The sequence below is a fragment of the Hyalella azteca genome, unplaced genomic scaffold, assembly GCF_000764305.2.
Source record: "Hyalella azteca isolate HAZT.00-mixed unplaced genomic scaffold, Hazt_2.0.2 contig10210, whole genome shotgun sequence".
Classification (NCBI taxonomy): domain Eukaryota; kingdom Metazoa; phylum Arthropoda; class Malacostraca; order Amphipoda; family Hyalellidae; genus Hyalella; species Hyalella azteca.
In genome coordinates, this window is record NW_025940256.1 from 524719 (window position 1) to 545197 (window position 20479).

General features: G+C 37.6%; 1 protein-coding gene across 1 annotated transcript in view; it reads right to left on the reverse strand.

Annotated features, from left to right (window-relative positions):
* Window positions 1-19645, reverse strand: part of LOC108678426 (neural cell adhesion molecule 1) — a 116309-nt gene extending 96664 nt beyond the window's left edge. The window contains exon 1 of the mRNA XM_018166842.2: window positions 18889-19645. Within this exon, the coding sequence (XP_018022331.2) occupies window positions 18889-18973 (85 nt within the window). The 5' untranslated portion in view covers window positions 18974-19645. The remainder of the gene's footprint in view (window positions 1-18888) is intronic.
* Window positions 19646-20479: the final 834 nt, after the last annotated feature.

The window sequence follows — 20479 nt, forward strand, 5'->3', positions numbered from 1 at the left end:
GTCGAGCCTAAATTAAAAATTAAATTCGGGGATCAACAAGATTTTAGGAATGCCCTGATAAAAGTACGAAAACTGTATTTTATTTATTTTTTATAATGAACTTTCCGCCCCACGCGAAATTTGCTTTTCCTATCTCATCTAATAATGAAATGGATTTTCATAAGAATAATTTCGTCATAGGAGAAATTTACTTACTACTTGGGATAGATTAAGAAGTTTCTTGAATATTCAATTGAAAGCCCTTAGCCGACGTCCCTGCAATTAATTAATGAACAATTAATGCAAATTATTTGTAAAGAGATTAGGTGAAAAAACAACTAGTTATTCAAATAATAAAGATGATTAATTAACTTAAAACATATTTTTAAAGAGACTAGGCGGAAAAGTTATAGTTATTCAAATAATAAAGATTATCAATAAATATAAACATATGTGTAAAGATATTAGGCGGAAACAGTACATCTTAGTCAAATAAAACACAAAGAATCCTAAATTGACCAGCCTCTAACCCCTGCATTTAGTATATACACTCATTTGACAGGGAATTGCTGCTGAAATAATGGATATAAAAGTGAATGTCTGCAGTTCTATAAATCTATTTAGATACACAGCAGTAATTATAATAAAATTCTTACTATATTTTTGTGTGCAGGCCATATCCTTCACATGTAAAATAATGTAGTTTAATACCTTTCGGTTTTCAGCTCAGCGTGACAGTTAAGGGTTTAAACGGTCTGGAATTCGAACAATCTGGTATCAAGAAGTTTAGGAGTTAAATTCATTTGTGGTATTGAACTGATCCGTGTGCTTGTATACGTGCGAGGGCTTTTAAAAATGTTTCGAATATCGGCCACTGGATTTAAAATAAAAAAATTATTATTAAACGAATGAGACGGCAATTTTTCTTCAACCTGCAATGCCATTTCTTCGGCCTTTTTTAAAGAATAATTCTCTCGGGATCTCGTTATGAATACTTCAAAGCTACAAGCACCCAACTAAATTGCAATCAAACTCACATCCACCATATCCTTTATTGTTTCGTCAAAACTTTTACATGATTTCTATTCTGAAAAAAAAAATAAGTGTCGTCTAAATTGAAAATCCATGGAATTTATTGACATAGTAAAATATCAATAGGTGCCACAAAGAAAACTGAATAGATTTACTTCGTAATTTTGGGCCATTGATTCTTCAAATTCTGCTGCTGGTGATGTCAAATTGCACGAGAAAATTTCATAGACAATTTTTTTAAGAAATCTGCACGCTAACGAAATTTTCACTGCAAGTCTGAGTCATTTATACATCCAACTCTGCTGCTGATATCATTTACACAAGATTTCACAAAAAAATTCGCACGAAATACTCTGGCTAATGGAATTTGCAGCGCAAGTTTGATCTATAAATTCATCGAACTCTGCTTCTGCTGCGAAACTCTAAGATAATCTCGTCAAGATTGTACAGAATTAATCACAGACATTGCAGGAGCACCGGCCATGTAATACTGAGATTGGCTATAGCTAAGCTGCAGCGTCTTGCTTGCCAATGAGGGTATCAAAACATCGAGTTATCGGTGATGTGTTGGCAGGTTTCCGTAGCGGCAATGCATCACAACTTGGATCTTATCTCAGGGGGGACTTAATGTTATACGAAGGGTGAAAGGAAGGCTTGTTGTTGCAGCTGGGGTGAAGGGGAGTCTTGTTATTGTAGCTGGGGTGAAGGGGAGCCTTGTTATTGTAGCTGGGGTGAAGGGGAGTCTTAATGTTGTTGTATCGGGGGTGAAGGGGAGTCCTGTTGTTGTAGCAGGACAAAGTGCTTTCATTGTAGCGAGTGTGTCTTGTAAGAGAAATAGGTAACGTTTAAACAACGTTTAATCGACGTGAATTCAACGTTTAAACGTTCAATCATGGCTGATTCAACGTTAGATGACTGCTAACAAAGGCTGCCAAGCCTTGGATTCCGCCGTTTTTTGCTTACTCGCCACACATCATAAAGTGATTTTAGAATAATAGAGAAGGAATACTGGGCTTCTAGCCATGCCCGTAGAATCTATGTAGATCGTCACATGTTAAGTCTTTGTCTACTAACGATAACTGAACTACAAGGCCTTTATAAGAAAAACATTGACCGTGGACAAAGAAGTTACTGCGGACGAAGAGAAAAAGCTAAGTTAATGGCGTGCGCTGAACCTAAAAAATTAATGTGTTCAGACTTCAATGTTATAATCAATATATGCAGTGCATTAGACTCAGTTCCATAAATAACTAAAAGAGTGAATAAGATACAAATATTAGAATTATGTTCTATTAGGAATTTTAAAGCCGGTTAGGAGAGCTATCCATAATCATGAGAATATTGTGTTAATTCAAGCAATGTTGATAGTTATTGTCTACGATTATTATGGGGCTAAATTGCAGGTAGACTCATGGACTAGCAACTGAATGAAACCTGATCCTAAAGAAAAATTAATAAAAATTAATGCGTCGTTTCAGGTTATACCTTTTAAATTTCGATACAATTAAGAACCATTGCCAATGCTAAACGTAGTTAATGAGTCTGCTAACGAGTTTCCTTTAGACAAAGGTCTACAGCCAGCTTCTATATTATTGTTATCTGACATGTGAATATGAAACTTCCACACAAACTATATATACAAGAAATGTTAAATATCATTCAAAAGTGAAATTTATTTACTGTACTGAGGTTATTTACTACTTCATTTGACATACTAACATCAAAATTGTGAAGGTGGTGTCAAAAATGACTCCACCTTTAAAAAAAATTGATATTCAATGCCAGTCAGAATTACTCTTTAGGCTGAGAGAGCAATGTCAAAATGTTATATGAGAATATCATTAAATTTAAACATATAATTTGACACTTCATCTTCCTCTCGGCTTATAAAGAGGGTCTTCTCTCACTTCATTGCAAAATTTCATTCTTCATTCAACAAAATCTTTCATTGTACAAATGTACAATAATTATTTTGCTCAATGAATGAATACATTAATCGCCACAACCACCGGCTCATAAAATCTACAATATTTTTGCCACGATATCAACCAAGTTTTTTTAACAGCAAACATCATAATTCCTTCTTAAGCCTTTAAAACACCGGCGCATTGCGCTCATTTGCCGGCCGCTCGTCTTCGCTCAAAAAGAAATGATTTTGTACGAAACATTTTTACGTTAAAATCTAGCATTTGATAAATTTTACTTGATAAAAGCGAAACGCAAATCTTTCTGAGCACTTCACAAGGGCAGGGCTAAAAAGTTCTAAAAAGGTTCTCAAAAATCTTAGCGTTTTTTAACGGATGTACCAAATGTGACATAAAAGTGATGGAGATTCTAGTTCTAATTTCGAACCTATGGATCGGCAAAATCTGAGCACAAAGTTCCAGGAAGTTCTGAATCTTAAAGTCAAGTCAAATGAGTTTGAATGAATACATAAATAATCACAGACTGCCAATAGTGGCTAGAAAGAAACGATGCGTGCATGAAAGTTTTACTGCGCGCCGAGCCTGAGTTACTGATGTATGCCCCGGCCAGTAAAGTCACGTGAAACGCCTTGCTAGTTAACCTAGTTCATATCAACTATTAGGCTCTACCTCTTTGTCAAGGGTTACGGTTCGTAAACATTTGGGGTGGATGCGAAAGAATAAGTGAACGCCGAAGTATTTATTAACAATTAATTAGATAAGTTTTAGAGGACAGTTAACCAAAGTAAGAACACATTGCTATCCAAACAAAGATTGAAGCATAGTAATAGAATACGTGATCAGTGCTTGTGGGATGGGTGGTTCAGCCATACAGGTCCAACTTGTAAAAAAATGATTCGTTATATGAGCATGGCTTGCCTAGGCTTAACACTTGCTATTTCCTATAGAATTATCGGTTTCAGGGTTTCAGAATATAAGATACAGCAATTATGACGTTAAGGTTCAAGTTGGTTACGGAGATCACCTATCGAGTGTGTAAGAACGGGATTTAAATTTAGCAGAGAGCCTTGCGTGGAAGTCGGTATCGGGATGAAAGAAAAAGTGTGTTCGAGAAAACTGGATCGCATGCCCTTACACCCTTACTCCCTTAAACCCCTCACTACCCTCAACCCCTTACTAGTCTCAGCCTCTTACTACCCTCAACCCCTTACTAGTCTCAACCCCTTACTAGTCTCGACCCTTTACTACCCTCGACCCTTTACTACACTCGACCCTTTACTACCTCAATCTCTTACTACTCTCAACCCCTTACTACCCTCAACCCCTTACTACCCTCAACCCCTTACTATCCTCAACCCCTTACTACCCTCAGCCCCTTACTACTCTCAATCCCTTACTACCCTCAACCCCTTACTACCCTCAACCCCTTACTACCCTCAACCCCTTACTACCCTCAGCTCTTTATTACCCTCAACCCCTTACTAGTCTCAACCCCTTCTACCCTCGATCCTTTACTACCCTCAACCTCTTACTACTCTCAACCCCTTTCTCTCCTCAAGCCCTTGCTTTCTTTCTTCCATTTTGGGGCTCGTTGACGGGATCATAAATTTTGTCTTTGGAACAAGAGTTGCTGCGGCCAAGAATATTAGAGTCCCCCTTAAATTGATGGCCCGACACCGCAGCCAGCTGAATGAACTTTACTGGTCCAGCTGAGTAACTTGCGCTGGTCCAACTGAGTAACTTGCGCTGTGCCATCTGAATATAACTATAGTACGTCGGAAGTAAAATAACACTCCTACCTATAATACCGTGACGCCTCGGTATAATGGCAAAAATTTATACTATACAATGTATACCTCCTGCCCAGATGATACAATACTCGAACAGCAAGTAACTACTTTCGTATTAAAATTTTGAAATAAAAATTATGCCTCGAAATCACATCCTGTTCTCAGTCGATGCATCAAGCATCAGATCAAGCTTATTAGCATCAGATTAAAGCAGGTATTGCAATGTAGGCGGCGATCCATCGTGGCCTGGGACTGCTATGTCCCAAACAAATACTAAGGATACTATGGATCCGTGAATGTGACATTGAGGGCCGAATAATGGATGAGATAAGAAAAAGTGCGTCCATAGGATGGGTGTAATGGGAAGATGATATGGGTGTAACGAGAAGATCAAATGGGTGTAACGATAATATGAAATGAGTGTAACGAGAAGATCAAATGGGTGTAACGAAAATATGAAATGGGTGTAACGAAAAGATCAAATGGGTGTAACGAAAATATGAAATGGTTGTAACGAAAATATGAAATGGGTGTAACGAGAAGATCAAATGGGTGTAACAAAAATACGAAATGGGTTTAACGAGAAGATCAAATGGGTGTAACGAGAAGATAAAATGGGTGTAACGAGAAGATCAAATGGATGTAACGAGAAGATCAAATGGGTGTAACGAGAAGATAAAATGGGTGTAACGAGAAGATCAAATGGGTGTAACGAGAAGATCAAATGTGTTGAACGAGAATATCAGATGGGATTACTGAGAAAATATATCAGGTAGCATATAATACATTTTTCACATCAAGAAAATGGAGATGTTAATAAGTGTATATCAAGCTATACGCCAATAATTGTTATGCGAATATCCCTATACCAAATCAATAACATGACGATATCTTCTTGTTTGTATGAAATTTTTCGCCTGTGCCATATGCGTATCTAAATATTACATAAAGAAAATGGGAATGTATGAATATGTAAAGTACATATATGAAGATATATACCTGCGTATCCACGCATCACACGACAAATGGGGCTGTTTTATGTCTAGATGAAACTGTACGTCTTGCTTCATGCGTATATCCAGGTATCATATCAAGAAAATGGAGCTGTGCGTGTGTTTGTACGGAAATATACGTTTCTAAAACTCGCGTATGAAAGGCAGCGCAGAAGCAGAGTAGCGTCGACGATTTATACGCAAACATGACGCGCGTAATGAGGACGAATGTTTGGTCGCCTGCAGCCCCGCCTGTGTTGTTTGTCGCACAAACAGGGGATATGATTCGCCTGCAGCTGACAGACTTAAGTGGCATGCCTCGCCTGCAGCTGACAGACTTAAGTGGCATGCCTCGCCTGCAGCTGACAGACTTAAGTGGCATGCCTCGCCTGCAGCTGACAAACTTAAGTGGCACGCCTCGCCTGCAGCTGACAAACTTAAGTGGCATGCCTCGTCTGCAGCTGACAAACTTGTGTGGCATGCCTCGCCTGCAGCTGACAAACTTAAGTGGCATGCCTCGCCTACAGCTGACAAACTTAAGTGGCATGCTTCGCCTTCAGCTGACAATTTTGTGCGGCATGTCACGTGCAGCTGACCACCTGCCCGGCATCGTCTGCAGCTGACAGCATAAACACAAGTCAGCAGCAGCTGACAGACCTGCTCGTCTGCTCGCTCGCCTGACAAGGCCGCGTATGGAGTGCACCAGTGACTGCCAATTACCGCTTCTAAAAAACATCACTCGAGTCGCTACCAAAAAAACTTGCAGGCAATCACAATGGACTTGGAATGGTCAATACCAGACTCCTTCTTTTGTTCAAAATTTTATTCCACGAATGGACGAGACGTAAAATAAATATTACTTTAGGATAAATAATAAGCGCACGCTCGTGGACTTTGAAAATGTGAAAATCAATCATTTATATTTTATGCTGATATATACTGAACATCAGGTTTAAATATTAGTTTCAATTGATTTACGCTGATTTATTCCTTTATTATATCACAATTCATTACCAGAAGCCCAAAATTTTTCAATAACTTTGTTGACCGTTGCTTGGCTGTGCCCTCTGCACGCGCCTAAACTGTTTACAGCGTCGATCAGAAATAGAAGGATCTGAAAGCTTGTCCAATTCTAAAGAGTGACACTCTTTTCTACGTCAACAGCAACACAAGCCTTTGTTACTTGATTTTGGTATAAATCAAACTTTTAATCGTTTCACTCAATTTGTAGTTGCCATTTTCCATTTTTCTGGAATTTGCAGATCTATAATTAGTCTAGACGTAGTTTATTTCGCATGATGCGCCAGAGCACTCAGTGTTTGACCCTAGATGCCTGTATAGTACCCGAGGAACCAAGCTATTCGGTCAGTTAGATTTGATTATTTGAATTATTGATTATAACGCTATATATTTATTGATTTATCTTGGTTTATATATTTTCATTTCTTATATATATCATGAATTTTTCTTTGTACATTTGTCTTATGTATTTTCTTGTAATTTTCTTTCTAGAAACCGTACATCATGGAACACTCATTTTTTATCCTGCAATGAGGGCGCGTCTTTGAATGGTTCAGTCAACGTTCCCAAAGGACTAGCCAACAAGAAAGTCCTTTACACAATTTCTTTCCACTTTTGACCTTGTTTTCAAATGGGTCTTGCCTTCTTTTTATGAAGCACTCTTTTCTCTAGAAACAGCGATAAAGAATAAGAGTATACAATTAAACTCTGCAGGTAAAATTGTTCATTAAAGCTACAGTACATAATTGCACCAATAAGTTTACCCATCGCATTTTAAGGAGTATGACACTAGTCGTATCAGGAACGCTTATCAAGTTGAGGTAGCGAAACATCGCGTGAAGTTTCCGTAGACTTGAAAGGCTATTGACAAACTCGTTTGGAAGTTTGCAGTCGTTCAAGGGTAACTAATACTGAGTTTGAGTTAATGGTTAACATAACTTAAATACTCATTAGGGCCCTTCAATTACGAATTCGGACAAGTAAAAGCGAAGTCCTTCATACGACATTATCAGATTATGTTAACAGCAAAACAAACCTATATTTGAAACGCAAATTACACTCGAAACTTAAGGGATGAATCTTCAAAGATTCATTCCTAAATTACAATTATCGTTAACTGATTCCAAGGCTTCCACGGCTCCCGCAGCTTCCATGGCTCTCAAGGCTTCCAAGGCCTCTAAGATCGTCAAGAGGCTTCAAGTCCTCTGAGGATTCAAAGGCCTTCATGGTACCTAAGGCCTTAATGGTACCTAAAGCCTTCATGGTACCTAAGGCTTCATGGCACCTAAGGCCTTCATGGTACCTAAGGCTTCATGGCACCTAAGGCCTTCATGGTACCTAAAGCCTTCATGGCACCTAAGGCCTTCATGGTACCTAAGGCCTTCACGATACCTAAGGCCTTCATGGTACCTAAGGCCTTCACGATACCTAAGGCCTTCATGGTACCTAAGGCCTTCATGGTACCTAAGGCCTTCATGGTACCTAAGGCCTTCAAAGCCAACAAAGCGTCAAAGGCGTCAAGAGCCTGCAATGCCTCTAGGAAATCCAAGCCCTGAATGGTCATCAAGGCCTCCTAAGCATCCAAGGCGGCAGGAGCCTGCAAGTCCTCCAAAGATTCCAAGGCCTCCAAAGCATCCAAGGCGTCAAGAGCCTGCAAGTCCTCCAAGGATTGCAAGGCCTCCTAAGCATCCAAGGCGTCAAGAGCCTGCAAGTCCTCCAAGGATTGCAAGGCCTCCAACAATTATCCCTCGGAATTAGTTCACGTACAAGGCGACAAGCCTGTAAAGAAAGCTGGCTAGCGTCGCAATGGAGTAGAGTGCAGCTAGAGAGGAGACTTGAACAAGCTGTTGGCAAACATATTAACGTCGGCCACGACGCTAAATGCCGCACCTGAGCTTCTTTTAAAACCGGAAAACTTTTCCGGACAGTGGCTTGGTGCGAGGCTAATGTCTTCTTTACACTAAAGAGGGAAGATTTTCAGGTGACAACCCTAACTTTTCCAGGATGTTTCTCGTCCCAGGGCTTTTCTTGAGAAGTAAACGTCGCTTGTAATAGAATCTTTTGGTGTCAACATAATCATTTATTGGAATATTTCACACGATATGATATAATAGAATATCATTCGTGATCGTAACTTGAGGCAGATAATTATAAGCGGGCACAATATTTATAGTCAGTATTGTATTATTGTATTGAAAAGTTAAAAGTTGATTTACAGGCCACTTTGCACCTAACATTGTGGATAAAGACCCATTAGTTCCAGGCAACATTACCGCACAGCATTTTAGCCTAACATTGCAATTTCAAAATTAAACTCAATATTGCAGCATAACATTACAGCACACTATTGTAGCAAAAGGTTACAACACAATATTGCAGCAAAACATTGCAGCCCTCGCAACACAACATTTCGGCCCAACACTGCGGCTTTAACACAACATTGCGGTTCAACATTATGATTACAGAGATTTTGGGTCAAGTCAACATTGGAGAACATAGCAGCTAAACATTTCACCACGTCGCAATTGCAGCTAGTGTAACTTGGGGCAGCAGCTAAGCGTGGTCGCAGGACACAATGAAGTGCCGCTGGCAGTCCTACGGTCTCCTTCATCCCTCACGACCGCGAAGCTCAATACTGCGACCAACCGAGCGAGAACTGATCTACTCCGTGCATTTATCTACTCCATGATACACTCCATGATCTACTCCGTGCATTGCGTGCAGCAGGAGTAAGACTGTTGCGTGCAGCAGAAGTGAGACTGTTGCGTGCAGCAGGAGTTAGACTGTTGCGTGCAGCAGAAGTGAGACTGTTGCGTGCAGCAGGAGTGAGACTGTTGCGTGCAGCAGAAGTGAGACTGTTGCGTGCAGCAGGAGTGAGACTGTTGCGTGCAGCAGGAGTTAGACTGTTGCGTGCAGCATGCAGAATAGCGACTGTTCCGTGCAGCATGCAAAATAGCGACTGTTCAGTGAAGCATGCAGTAGGAATTTTTCCACATGCTGTACATATTCCAGTACTAAACATATTTTTATCTTAATTGAATTAGAATTTATGAATGAAGTACGAATTATTATTTATGAATTATATGATTATGAATGCATTATGAACTAATGATTTTGAATTATGAATTATATAATCATTAGTGAATTATGAGCTATAATTAATGAATTATGATCTGTTTATTAAGAACTAAGAACTTTTAATAAGGAATTATGAACTTTGAATTATAAAATTATGAATGAAGCCAATTATTTCGTTATGTCGTTGACAGCCAAAATATTTCAGGAGCCTTGTAATGTATTTGCGGACTACATCTAGAATCCGCAATATCAAATCTGCGGATATAAATGCTTTACTGGTCCCAAGTCTGTGTCTACAACGTTCCGTATCGAGCATTGAGCTATCCGACCGACGAATTCTGAACAAACAAACGACTTAAAACAATAACATTTATGGTTCCTGGTATTGAAATGGTAATTTAAAGCAACAGAGCGCGCTATATAAACACGGATAACCGATCAGAGAAAGCAGTACAACGTCGGTGTGTTCTCCAGCGTAGACTAAAATTCATTTAGTTCCAACGTGGAGCTTTTCGCTTGCCAATCAATGTTTCTTCAGCAGTGAAGCATCATTATGAAGATTTTCATAAGAAAATATCCATATGGTGATATCCAGATGACGATTTCAATATGAATAGTTCCATATGAAGATATTCATGAAAAAATTTCCGCACAGGCAGAGCTAGGTTATTTCCAAGGCCGTATTAGTGTTAATAGATACATGGCCGCGGTATCGGAGGCCAGTAGGTAAATGCGGCTGTATTAATGGCAATAAATACATGAACGCGTTATCGGTGGCCAATATACCCATAATCGGGCTCCGATAATCTAAAAGTGTTTGCTTGGGGTAACAGCTCTTTGGATTTAAGTTTAGGTTTATAGTTGAGTCAAGTTAAGCTTCATTTAGCTCGTTTTAGTAAGCCTTGGCCTCGATCGGGATCTTCTATCATCACCATACAAACTGAGTGGTTAATATACACTAGTGACTAGTTTATACAGTTTTTATTTTAAAGATCTATACCCGAGTGGCTAATATACACTAGTTTAAATAGTTAACAGCTTATAGATCTATTTGACACTGTCCACTGCGTCCTTGTAACTGCACGCGGTCTTACACTGGTAAAAATTAAAAATTTTTGTTTGTTACAAAATGATGCTAAATTTTTTGCATAATGATGCTCGATATTGCATTGAAGAATTATAGTAATAAATTACCCAGGAAAATTTCGGCTTCAGATTTCATGATTTAATTCTAACTAAAAGTCGAATAGTGATGCTCCACGAGATGCTTGACGTAAGAAAAAAATTCGAGCAGTTTAAAATTACTACTTGTCCAATTTTCAAATGAGAACGTTAGAGCAAAATGACCTAAAAGAAAATGAATGATAGTGAAAAAACTATATTTTATCTTCTTATGTTTTATTCCCGCATTCATTCAGCGTTAATTTTTAAACATGCAGGCGTCTAAACGCCGTTATAGTGAATAGTGAAAATACAGTTTCAGTTTTAGAAATTTTCAAGCAAAAAAAATATTTTGCTTAAAATTAAACACAGGAAATAGATTGTTAATATGTGTATGTATGCGAAGAGATGGCCAGATATTCCTGAATCTCCAGTAAATTCATTCAAATGAAGTAATGCAGCAAATTCTTAAACAAATATGAGACCAAAAAATCAGGCTTCAGAAAATTTTGTGAGACTTCGAGCAGCTGATTGCCAAGTTGAATGCAGCCGAAAATTTCAAATTACACTAGTATATTGAACTAGTATATATTCACGTCTTTATGTAGTGGAGATTCAGTGCTTCAAAAGTCGAGGGCAATGCTTCTTCTTGAAATGAATGCATAGTGTAAGTCGTGTTAAACAAATATATTTTTTATGCCCGACCTAGAGATCCTATGGAAAATAAAACATAATTTTTGAATGAGTTCCTCCAAGTCAACACGCTTGAGATTCAGCTTCCTTCGAAAATAAAATCCAATTTTTATACGAGTTTTTATACGAGAGAAATATGATTCCAGCATCCAGCCCTGCTTCTCAAAATATTCTTTAGGTTGTTCTTGTGAACGATTCCTTCATCTCATGCATTGGGCCGCGTCCGGACAATGAGGTTCGTCGGCGACGACGGAAGCGACCACGGCCTCGGACCGACAAAGATTCATCACGCGTCGGCCATGCGTACCATGAATGACAATGAAATATTCGAAGGGACCGTCTTCCCTTTCCCTCTCTTGTGTCCACCCTTTCCTCTGTTGTATCCAGCCTTCGCTCTTTTGTATTCAGTATTCCCTCTCTAGTTTCCACCCTTCCCTCTTTTGTGTCCACCCTCCCATCTGTTGTGTCTAGTGTTATGGGTATGCTGAGTATTATAGGTATGGTGATTATTATTAAGAGCAGGTATGATAAGTATTACGGGCAGGGTGAGTATTGAGGGGAAATGAGTATTATAGGTATGGTGGGTATTATAGCTATGGTGAGTAGTATTGGTATGCTGAGTAGATTAGGTATGGTGAGTAGTATAGGTATGGTGTGTATTATAGGTATGGTGAGTAGTATAGGTATGCTGAGTAGTATAGGTATGGTGAGTAGTATAGGTATGCTGAGTAGTATAGGTATGGTGAGTAGTATAGGTATGATGAGTTATAGTAGCTTAACATCTCCCAATTAGAATCGAGACCCTCGAGATCCGTATTAATTTTTTTAATGCATTATTGCAAACATTTTACACGAGTTATTGTTTGGATTTACAAAGCAATAACTCATATAAGATAGTGAAGTAAATACGTAACAACTTATGAGTACGAAGTTTAACAACGACCAGAATGTTCGCCAAATGCTAGCAGTTTGCCTATATTATTGCTTTACCTGTAGATTATTTTCTTACTCGCAATTACAAATCAAGTGTAAATTAATGATTTCTTGTCCTTGCTAGTAAAGAGAGAAAATTCGAAGTACTATAGAATTGTGAACGTTATGAAAAATATGATTAAATAATTCTGAGTCTTATATTTCCATATCATTATCGCTGTCATTGTTTTTGCACGGTGACCCGGCAATGCATTCTGACAATTGCATTGCATTTCTATGGCTTTGCATTCAAAGTAATAAACAAGCATGAGTTCTTACAAAAATCAAGTGGTTAATTGGACGTGGAATTAATGAGATCGGAGTAAAATTAATGAGGTGGTAAAATTAATGAGGTCGCAGCACATCAGCGCTCGCATTATAGGTTGTTATTGACGGCTGATTAACTGAAATGTTTAACTCGTAGTAGAAAATTGTCGTCATTAGAATGTAAATGCGCAAAAATCATCGGCTTTCATCCCGAAATATTGAATGCTACGCCATAAAATTCGTGAAGCAAAGTGTCTGAATAAAAGTGTACAAATTTTAACATGAGTTTTCGAGAAAAAAGTTGCACGGAAATTTCAACAAATAATAAGAGAACAAGGAAACAACTGTGAAAATAAAAGCTCTGCATTTTTCAGCTTAAGAACATTTATCTAGAAGACGCGGAATCTAAGAAATACAACATAAAAATATGTTAAATTAGAGGTAATTAAGTCGTAATTATTTAAAATATTTTAAAAAATAATTTCAGAGAAATCTACGAAATCAGGAAATTAACGCCACCTCCTCTTAGTAGCTTCATTTTTAAAATTTCGCAATTACTTTTTTCATCATCTTTTCTCAACCTAATATAGTCAACTGCAAAACAAGTGTTTAAAATATGTCTAAAAAACATTTCTAGATTAAAAAAAATATTTTGATTTGCATGATCAAATGTACATCCTGTGCTTCATCGTTAAAATTAAAACATTAACTGATAGGGTTAAATTAAAAAATATTATATTTTAAAATATAAAATATATGAATTAATATATAAAAATATAAAAATATTTTCAAATTAATATTGTGCGATAGCAAAAAATATCGGCAAGGAGAACATCGATCGTTTATTGACACACCATAACACTCAGAGAAATTGGTGAATCAAGACAACTAACACATATGACAGGATTTTTATTCGAAGGCAGAATTGTCCCGAAGGAGTCAGCAAGCTTCGCTCATTTTTCTACCGGAGAGGCAAAATAAACTATGCCTGTGGAGTTATTACCGAAAATACAATGACAAAATTAGGATCAGACTTCTTAGATTTCTTAGACATGAGAGGCATAATTGAATGGGTCTGAGGCATAGTTGAATGTGACTGATCATAATTTAATGAGTCTGAGGCATAATTGAATGGGTATGAGGCATAATTGAATGTGACTGAGGTATAGTTGAATGTGACTGAGGCATAATTGAATGAGTCTGAGGCATAATTGAATGGGTCTAATGTATAGTTGAATGTGATTGAGGTATAGTTGAATGAGTCTGAGGTATAGTTGAATGTGACTGAGGCATAATTGAATGAGTCTGAGGCATTGAATGGGTCTAATGTATAGTTGAATGTGATTGAGGTATAGTTGAATGAGTCTGAGGCATAATTGAATGTGACTGAGGCATAATTGAATGAGTCTAAGGCATAAATGAATGTGACTGAGGCACAATTGAATATAACTGAGGCACAATTGAAAAAGACTGAGGCGTAATCCCAACATCAGGTAGAACACCAAATAGAACGACCAAAACCACGTAGGACACAAATCAAGTGGATTTCCTCCATCATGTAGAACAGCAAGTTGTGTTGTAGGAGAGCTTCCAACATAAATATGCTACCCCAACGGGGTGGTGAAAATAAAAAAAAAAACAGATCAAACCCAATAAAAGTTGTTAAATCAAGGCTACAGGTTATATATTAGAGAACTGATAACCTGCCTCTAGAAAACGTGACGATTACCCACTACCAAATATAGACAATTACTTTACAACTGAATGTACCCCGCAAACTCAAAAAATTTTTTTCGAAACAATCCAAGGTGGAGGTCGCTGAAGCATCTGCGTTTCCTTCTAAATTCAGGTGGATGAAATCAGGACTTCGTCCCAAAACCAGAACGGTTGTTGTATGGTTAATTCACACTGACCTTATTTGCAACAGTTCATTAGAGCCGAGACTTATGGGTCCTTTGGGGTTCAATAATAATGGCGTCACTGGTTATTGACGACAGCCTTCATCGTCAAGTTTCTGCCCCAGTATCATCCTCAAAATGATTCCACATGAAAAAAGCGGGGACAGAAATGAATCTGAAGCCCACATCCACCTGGAATTACCAAACACAAATACATAACTTCCAATTCCAAACCTTATCACCGCAGCAACAGAGGTAAGGTCCATCGAGAAACAAACGGATTTCTCCAAGACACTTTAACGAGGAATCAATAACAAGTCATTATTGCAGTCCTAACTAAATCGCAAGCCACTTTGAGCCAAAAGCTACTAGCGTGCTATGGTTTTATATCTTTGTATTCCAGCCAGGTGAACAACTGAGTCAATCATGGAACTTCCCCGCAATTCAAAACAAGATCAGCTAAAAATGACCTTGCCGTAATTTGTGGACAAGCACAATGAGTGACCATGAGATACAATAAATGAAGTAAATGCTGGTGCTCAGATACGCTTTAGCAACTCCAAGCTGTTGAATGGGTCCAAAGTCCAAACTATCACTTCAGCAACCACTCCGAACGCTGAGCATTAAAAGAACGTGAGCGAATGCAGCGCAGTCTTATAGTCACCAGCGTGAACCTGGACAATAAAAGACGTACGTATGTATAGCGCAGCTATAGTATATAGAACGCATAAGAAAACTTAGAATACAAATTAGAATTCCTCCATCACGTAGAACACCAAGTAGAACACCCAAGAACACGTGGAACATAATATGGAATTCCTCCATCACGTAGAACACCAAGTAGAACACCCAAGAACACGTAAAACATGAAGTGGAGTTACCTCATTACAGAGAACACCAAGTACAACACCAAAGAACCCGTAAAACACTAAGTAGAATTCCTTCATCTCGTAGAACACAAATTGAATGGAGGCATTCAGGCGTAACCAAGCAAGGCAAGCAATTCATTGTTGAAGCACCGGGGCTGCAATAACACACTCAGAAAATTAGTGAGACTTTGTTCAAATAATGATACACTGCACGCTTGTGCGGGTCATCCTAATCCAGTTTGGCCCAATGAAAAGACGTATTATTGCTTCGTCCGCTGTCTGATCGTGCTGTGGGCAATAAAGTGTTTCACAATTTGGATATGATGACCCCTTAATTTTTCTGCTGGCGCGACTTGAAATCATCATATAACCTTTGGCGCGTTCGCTGAAATGCGGGACTATTTTCTTTCATAAATAACCAGGACTTCTTCCAATTGTGGAACGCACATGCTTTCGGTTGAGAACAACGTACTCGCGCGTTGCAACAAAATTAGCTAGGCCTAAAATGCAGAGCAAGAAGAGAGACGTAAATGCACACGAATATTTTTTACGTCAATATATAATTGAAAATCATAAGCGGACTTGAACATTTATTTAATACGGTTATCCTTCTGCTGAATTCATTTAGAGAGCGAAGTCTTTTTTTCGCGTATCCCGCCTATACTTCTGTTGAGTCAACGGCCTGACGTAGTGCATTATAGTCAAAAAATTTTAGCGGAAAAAATAACCAATAAAATAATCCTCCTATCTGGGACTTTTCCAGGTCCCAGAACATGACTTGACCAAAACTAAAGTATGTTCCTAAAACTAGCAAAACGCCCCGCGATTAAACCCGAGACCCCACTATCAAAACTCGCTTAAGGACACATAGCGGCCTATGTGCACGTAGCGGCCGATTTCTCGTCTGTGATTGGTGGATTTTTCTCCAAAAACCGTCAGTGATTGGCTGACGAAGTAACAAATTCATAACTATTTTTTATATTACGGCCTCGGTAATTGTCGCCAACACTTCCACGCCTCGAAAAACATACTCGGCGTTCGAGTTTTTTGGGAATCTGTATCATCATCGGGCTGATGTCAGTTCTTTAATATAACGTACAAACGGCGAGGATGGTGGGGGATGTCGAGGGATGGCGAGGGGCGGTGAGGGGTGCGGCTTATGGAAGTCTATAGGCAATTTCTATGCTAAGGCACATTGTGCTGCACCTCGGGCAACTTCCGCTGACGAACGACACAGTATATACCACAGCTGCGTCTCGATATTATATTAATGTTGTGTAATGCCTGCCTCCTAATATTATATTAATATATTGCAATGCTGGCGTCCTAATATTATAATAATATATTGCAATGCTGGCGTCCTAATATTATATTAATTAATTGCAATGCTGGCGTCCTAATATTATATTACTATATCGCTATATTTAGCATTGAACTCCAGTAAATAAGCTCAAAACACATTGCATGCCACTGATTACCGGTATATTAAATACGAATTGATTATACGTTAGGGCAACGGGAACATAATCATGATCTGAGCATTCTAAATTCGGTAGTTCAATTAAGCGATAAAACGATTAATAAATACTTTAGAAAATTATTGAAGCAGCAGCGCCAGCCTGAAAGCGTTTGGATGTCATTGCCTAATACGAGTGTCATAATTAGTTACTAGTGAGGCTATTTCCATTTTATTGACAAATTATAATGATTTAAAATCAGTACCGACTCAGTATCGGTCAATGTTTCCTGTCTCTCCTTCATATCGTTCGGAAACTTTTTATTTAATAATAATTTCCAATTACCCGGCGACGATCTATATTGCCGCCAGTCATATGCCTTTTCTCTGTAGGCATATCAAATCCCCAGGAATTAACTTCTTTCCGTGTATATTGGTGCAGATGAAAAATAAAATCCTACATAAATTAAATTATATTCTTATTCGGTAGGACTCGTATATTTATAACTACTGCTCGTTCTACTATATAGATAGCGCATGACAACAACATTCTAACGCACAACTTCGCTAGCCGATACGTGAGCTCGGCTTACATTGTTTTGGAGTTCAGAATCACGCACTACGTACTGGGCCGCTGAATAACTAACGCTGAGTCGTAGCTGAAACTCATTCAATTTTCAGCATAGGCTCACGTAGACCAGGCGCAAGTCACGGACACAAAGTTACGAACAAGAAGACTGAAAAGTTTTCTTCACTGTATCTCTCTAAAACTTTAAAAAAAACACGACTGCACTAGTCCATTTATGGATTTCTTTACTATATAAATTTGACATCAAGTCGAGATTTCCATTTTGTCTCGAAAAGATACACGCTCGATTTTCTGATAATACGATTGCGATTTACACGTTTTGCGATACGTTTGTGCATGTGTTGAACATCGTTGGTACTTTGTCTTATCAGCGCGTTGAATGGAATGGTTTAGAAAAAAATACTACATTGAAACTTTTCTAGGCTACAAAAATTTAGAATTAGAAGCCCCTTTTAACCATATTTTCTAGTTTGATTTTGAATTGCAGAATCAATTTTAAATAAAGCGAAAAAAATCTAATTTCTAATATTTAATCCAATTTCCAATGCATAAAAATTTCACCGTTGAAACTAAATATTTCACATACATGTAATATCTGACACGATATGAAATGCAAATACGCAACGGAATACGCAAGTATTTCCGTCATTCACGTTAACTTTTCAACATATGTCTAATTGATGAACTGAAGTTCATATTTGCCGCTAAGATATCTTCAACGAAGGCTTCTATTGAAGCAAACATCCAAAATGAGATACATCAGTTGACCACACAGAGAGCGATTGGTGGTGCGCTATAAATAAACTATCTTTTATTACCAAGTTCGACTCAATTACATCTAGAATGTAATTGAGCCAGTGGCAATAAAAAATCGAAAGTAAACCTAGAATAATATATTGGTTGCATGCCAGTGGCGATAAAAGAGCTGAAATTCTAATCAATTAATTTAAATTTGCTGAAATCGATCTCTGGAATGTCAGTAGCGATAAAACGACCGACAACAATACTGATGGTTGCTGGTACTGATACTTCCGACTGCTGATAGTTCAACAGATAATTTTTACTAGATGAAGTCTACACATACAAGGTAAGTTTAACAGTTCAATACAACGTCATATATATAATAAATATTTATATATTACGTATTATATAATATTAGTTACTCACCATTTAGGGCTTCAAGCGTGGCCGCGTCTGCAGGTCTCTGCGGCAGGACCGTGGCCAGAGCTACCAGGCACATGACGAGCTTCATGCTGACCTAGCTGATGTTATGTTGTCTATGACTTCCTCATGTTAATAAGCCAAGTGACGTGATTTTATGTTGAGTCTATGAGGTCCTCATGTTGATATGTTACAAGACGTGATGTAATGAGAAGTAATATGTGGTGCTCATGTTGATTTCGCACTTGACAATCATTTTTTAGGTATTATGAATCTTTCATTACGTCACCTTCCATCACTTGTATTTACCACAAATAAAAACTAAGTGAACCTGAGTTTCTGTCACCACTATGTCCTAACTCCTCAAGAACTCTCTCATCACTTCTAATTCACAACTTTATGCATTTTTTCAGAGAACCAGAGAATTTCGACGTAAATTCATGCACTTTTTAACGACATTTGAGAAATTTGCTGTAACTTTGCTCATTCCATACAACTTTTTGATAACTTCACTCGTTTATATACGCCACAATAAAACTTTGCCTTGTTGAAACTTTGTTCCAACTAGTGCTATTTTAATTTTTCAACTAGCATAACTTGTTGAAACTTTGTTTCAATAAGTTCCTTTACAAAGACTGATCAATTGTTCAAATTCAATCAACTTCATCAAAATCAACGATGTTTAATTATATCAATTTTCATAACCCAAGTTGTTTTCACTGAATCCATCGTTTTTAAGCCCTCAACTTGTTTTTATTCGACACTTCGATAAGTTTTATTCAGACACGATTTTATTTATTTAGACACGAGTTTTAGTTTTATTTATTTATTTAGACACGATTAAGTTTTATTCAATTATAACTTGAAAAATCTATTTTCAGCAGAAAAACACATTTAATTTAACTCTTCCATGTTACAGAACCTTTACCTTACATCTAATTAACTCTTCAATAAATAGATTTCACATTATAATTTCGTACCATTCAGCACTGAACACTTAAAATCATAATTATTATGCCTACAACATCGCACCTTCAAATTCAATTAAGCAAAATATGATAATTCACTGTTTAATTAGCCATTAAATCAACTGTTAGCAACTTCGGCTGCCCTGCAAAACGTCTGTTGATGAGAATAAGATGTGAATGTTTAAACGAAACGTGTATGAAACGTGTATCTATAAACATAAAAACAAATAAACATAATAATATGAAATAATTTCAGGCATTCAAATCAACTACAGGAAAAGAAAATAACAGGCTATCCTCCCATGGAGGAAGGAACACGAGTCATTATGCCCTGTCGTTATAGAAATATGTAAATGATAATGAATGAGAATTAGGATAATTGAATAACTAAGATTCATTCAGAACGAAAAGAGACACTATATATATCATTAAATTTGATACACGGAACAATGGCAGCTAAGTAAATTGTACAATAGTTCTTGAATGACTTCATGGCATGATTAAAATAATAATAATGAATTGATTTAAGTTAAAATAATAACGAAAAATGAATTGATTCATCAATTCATATTATGCTACTGTATGATTTAATGCTATTTTCCAAGTAATAAATCATTTGTTTCGTTGAA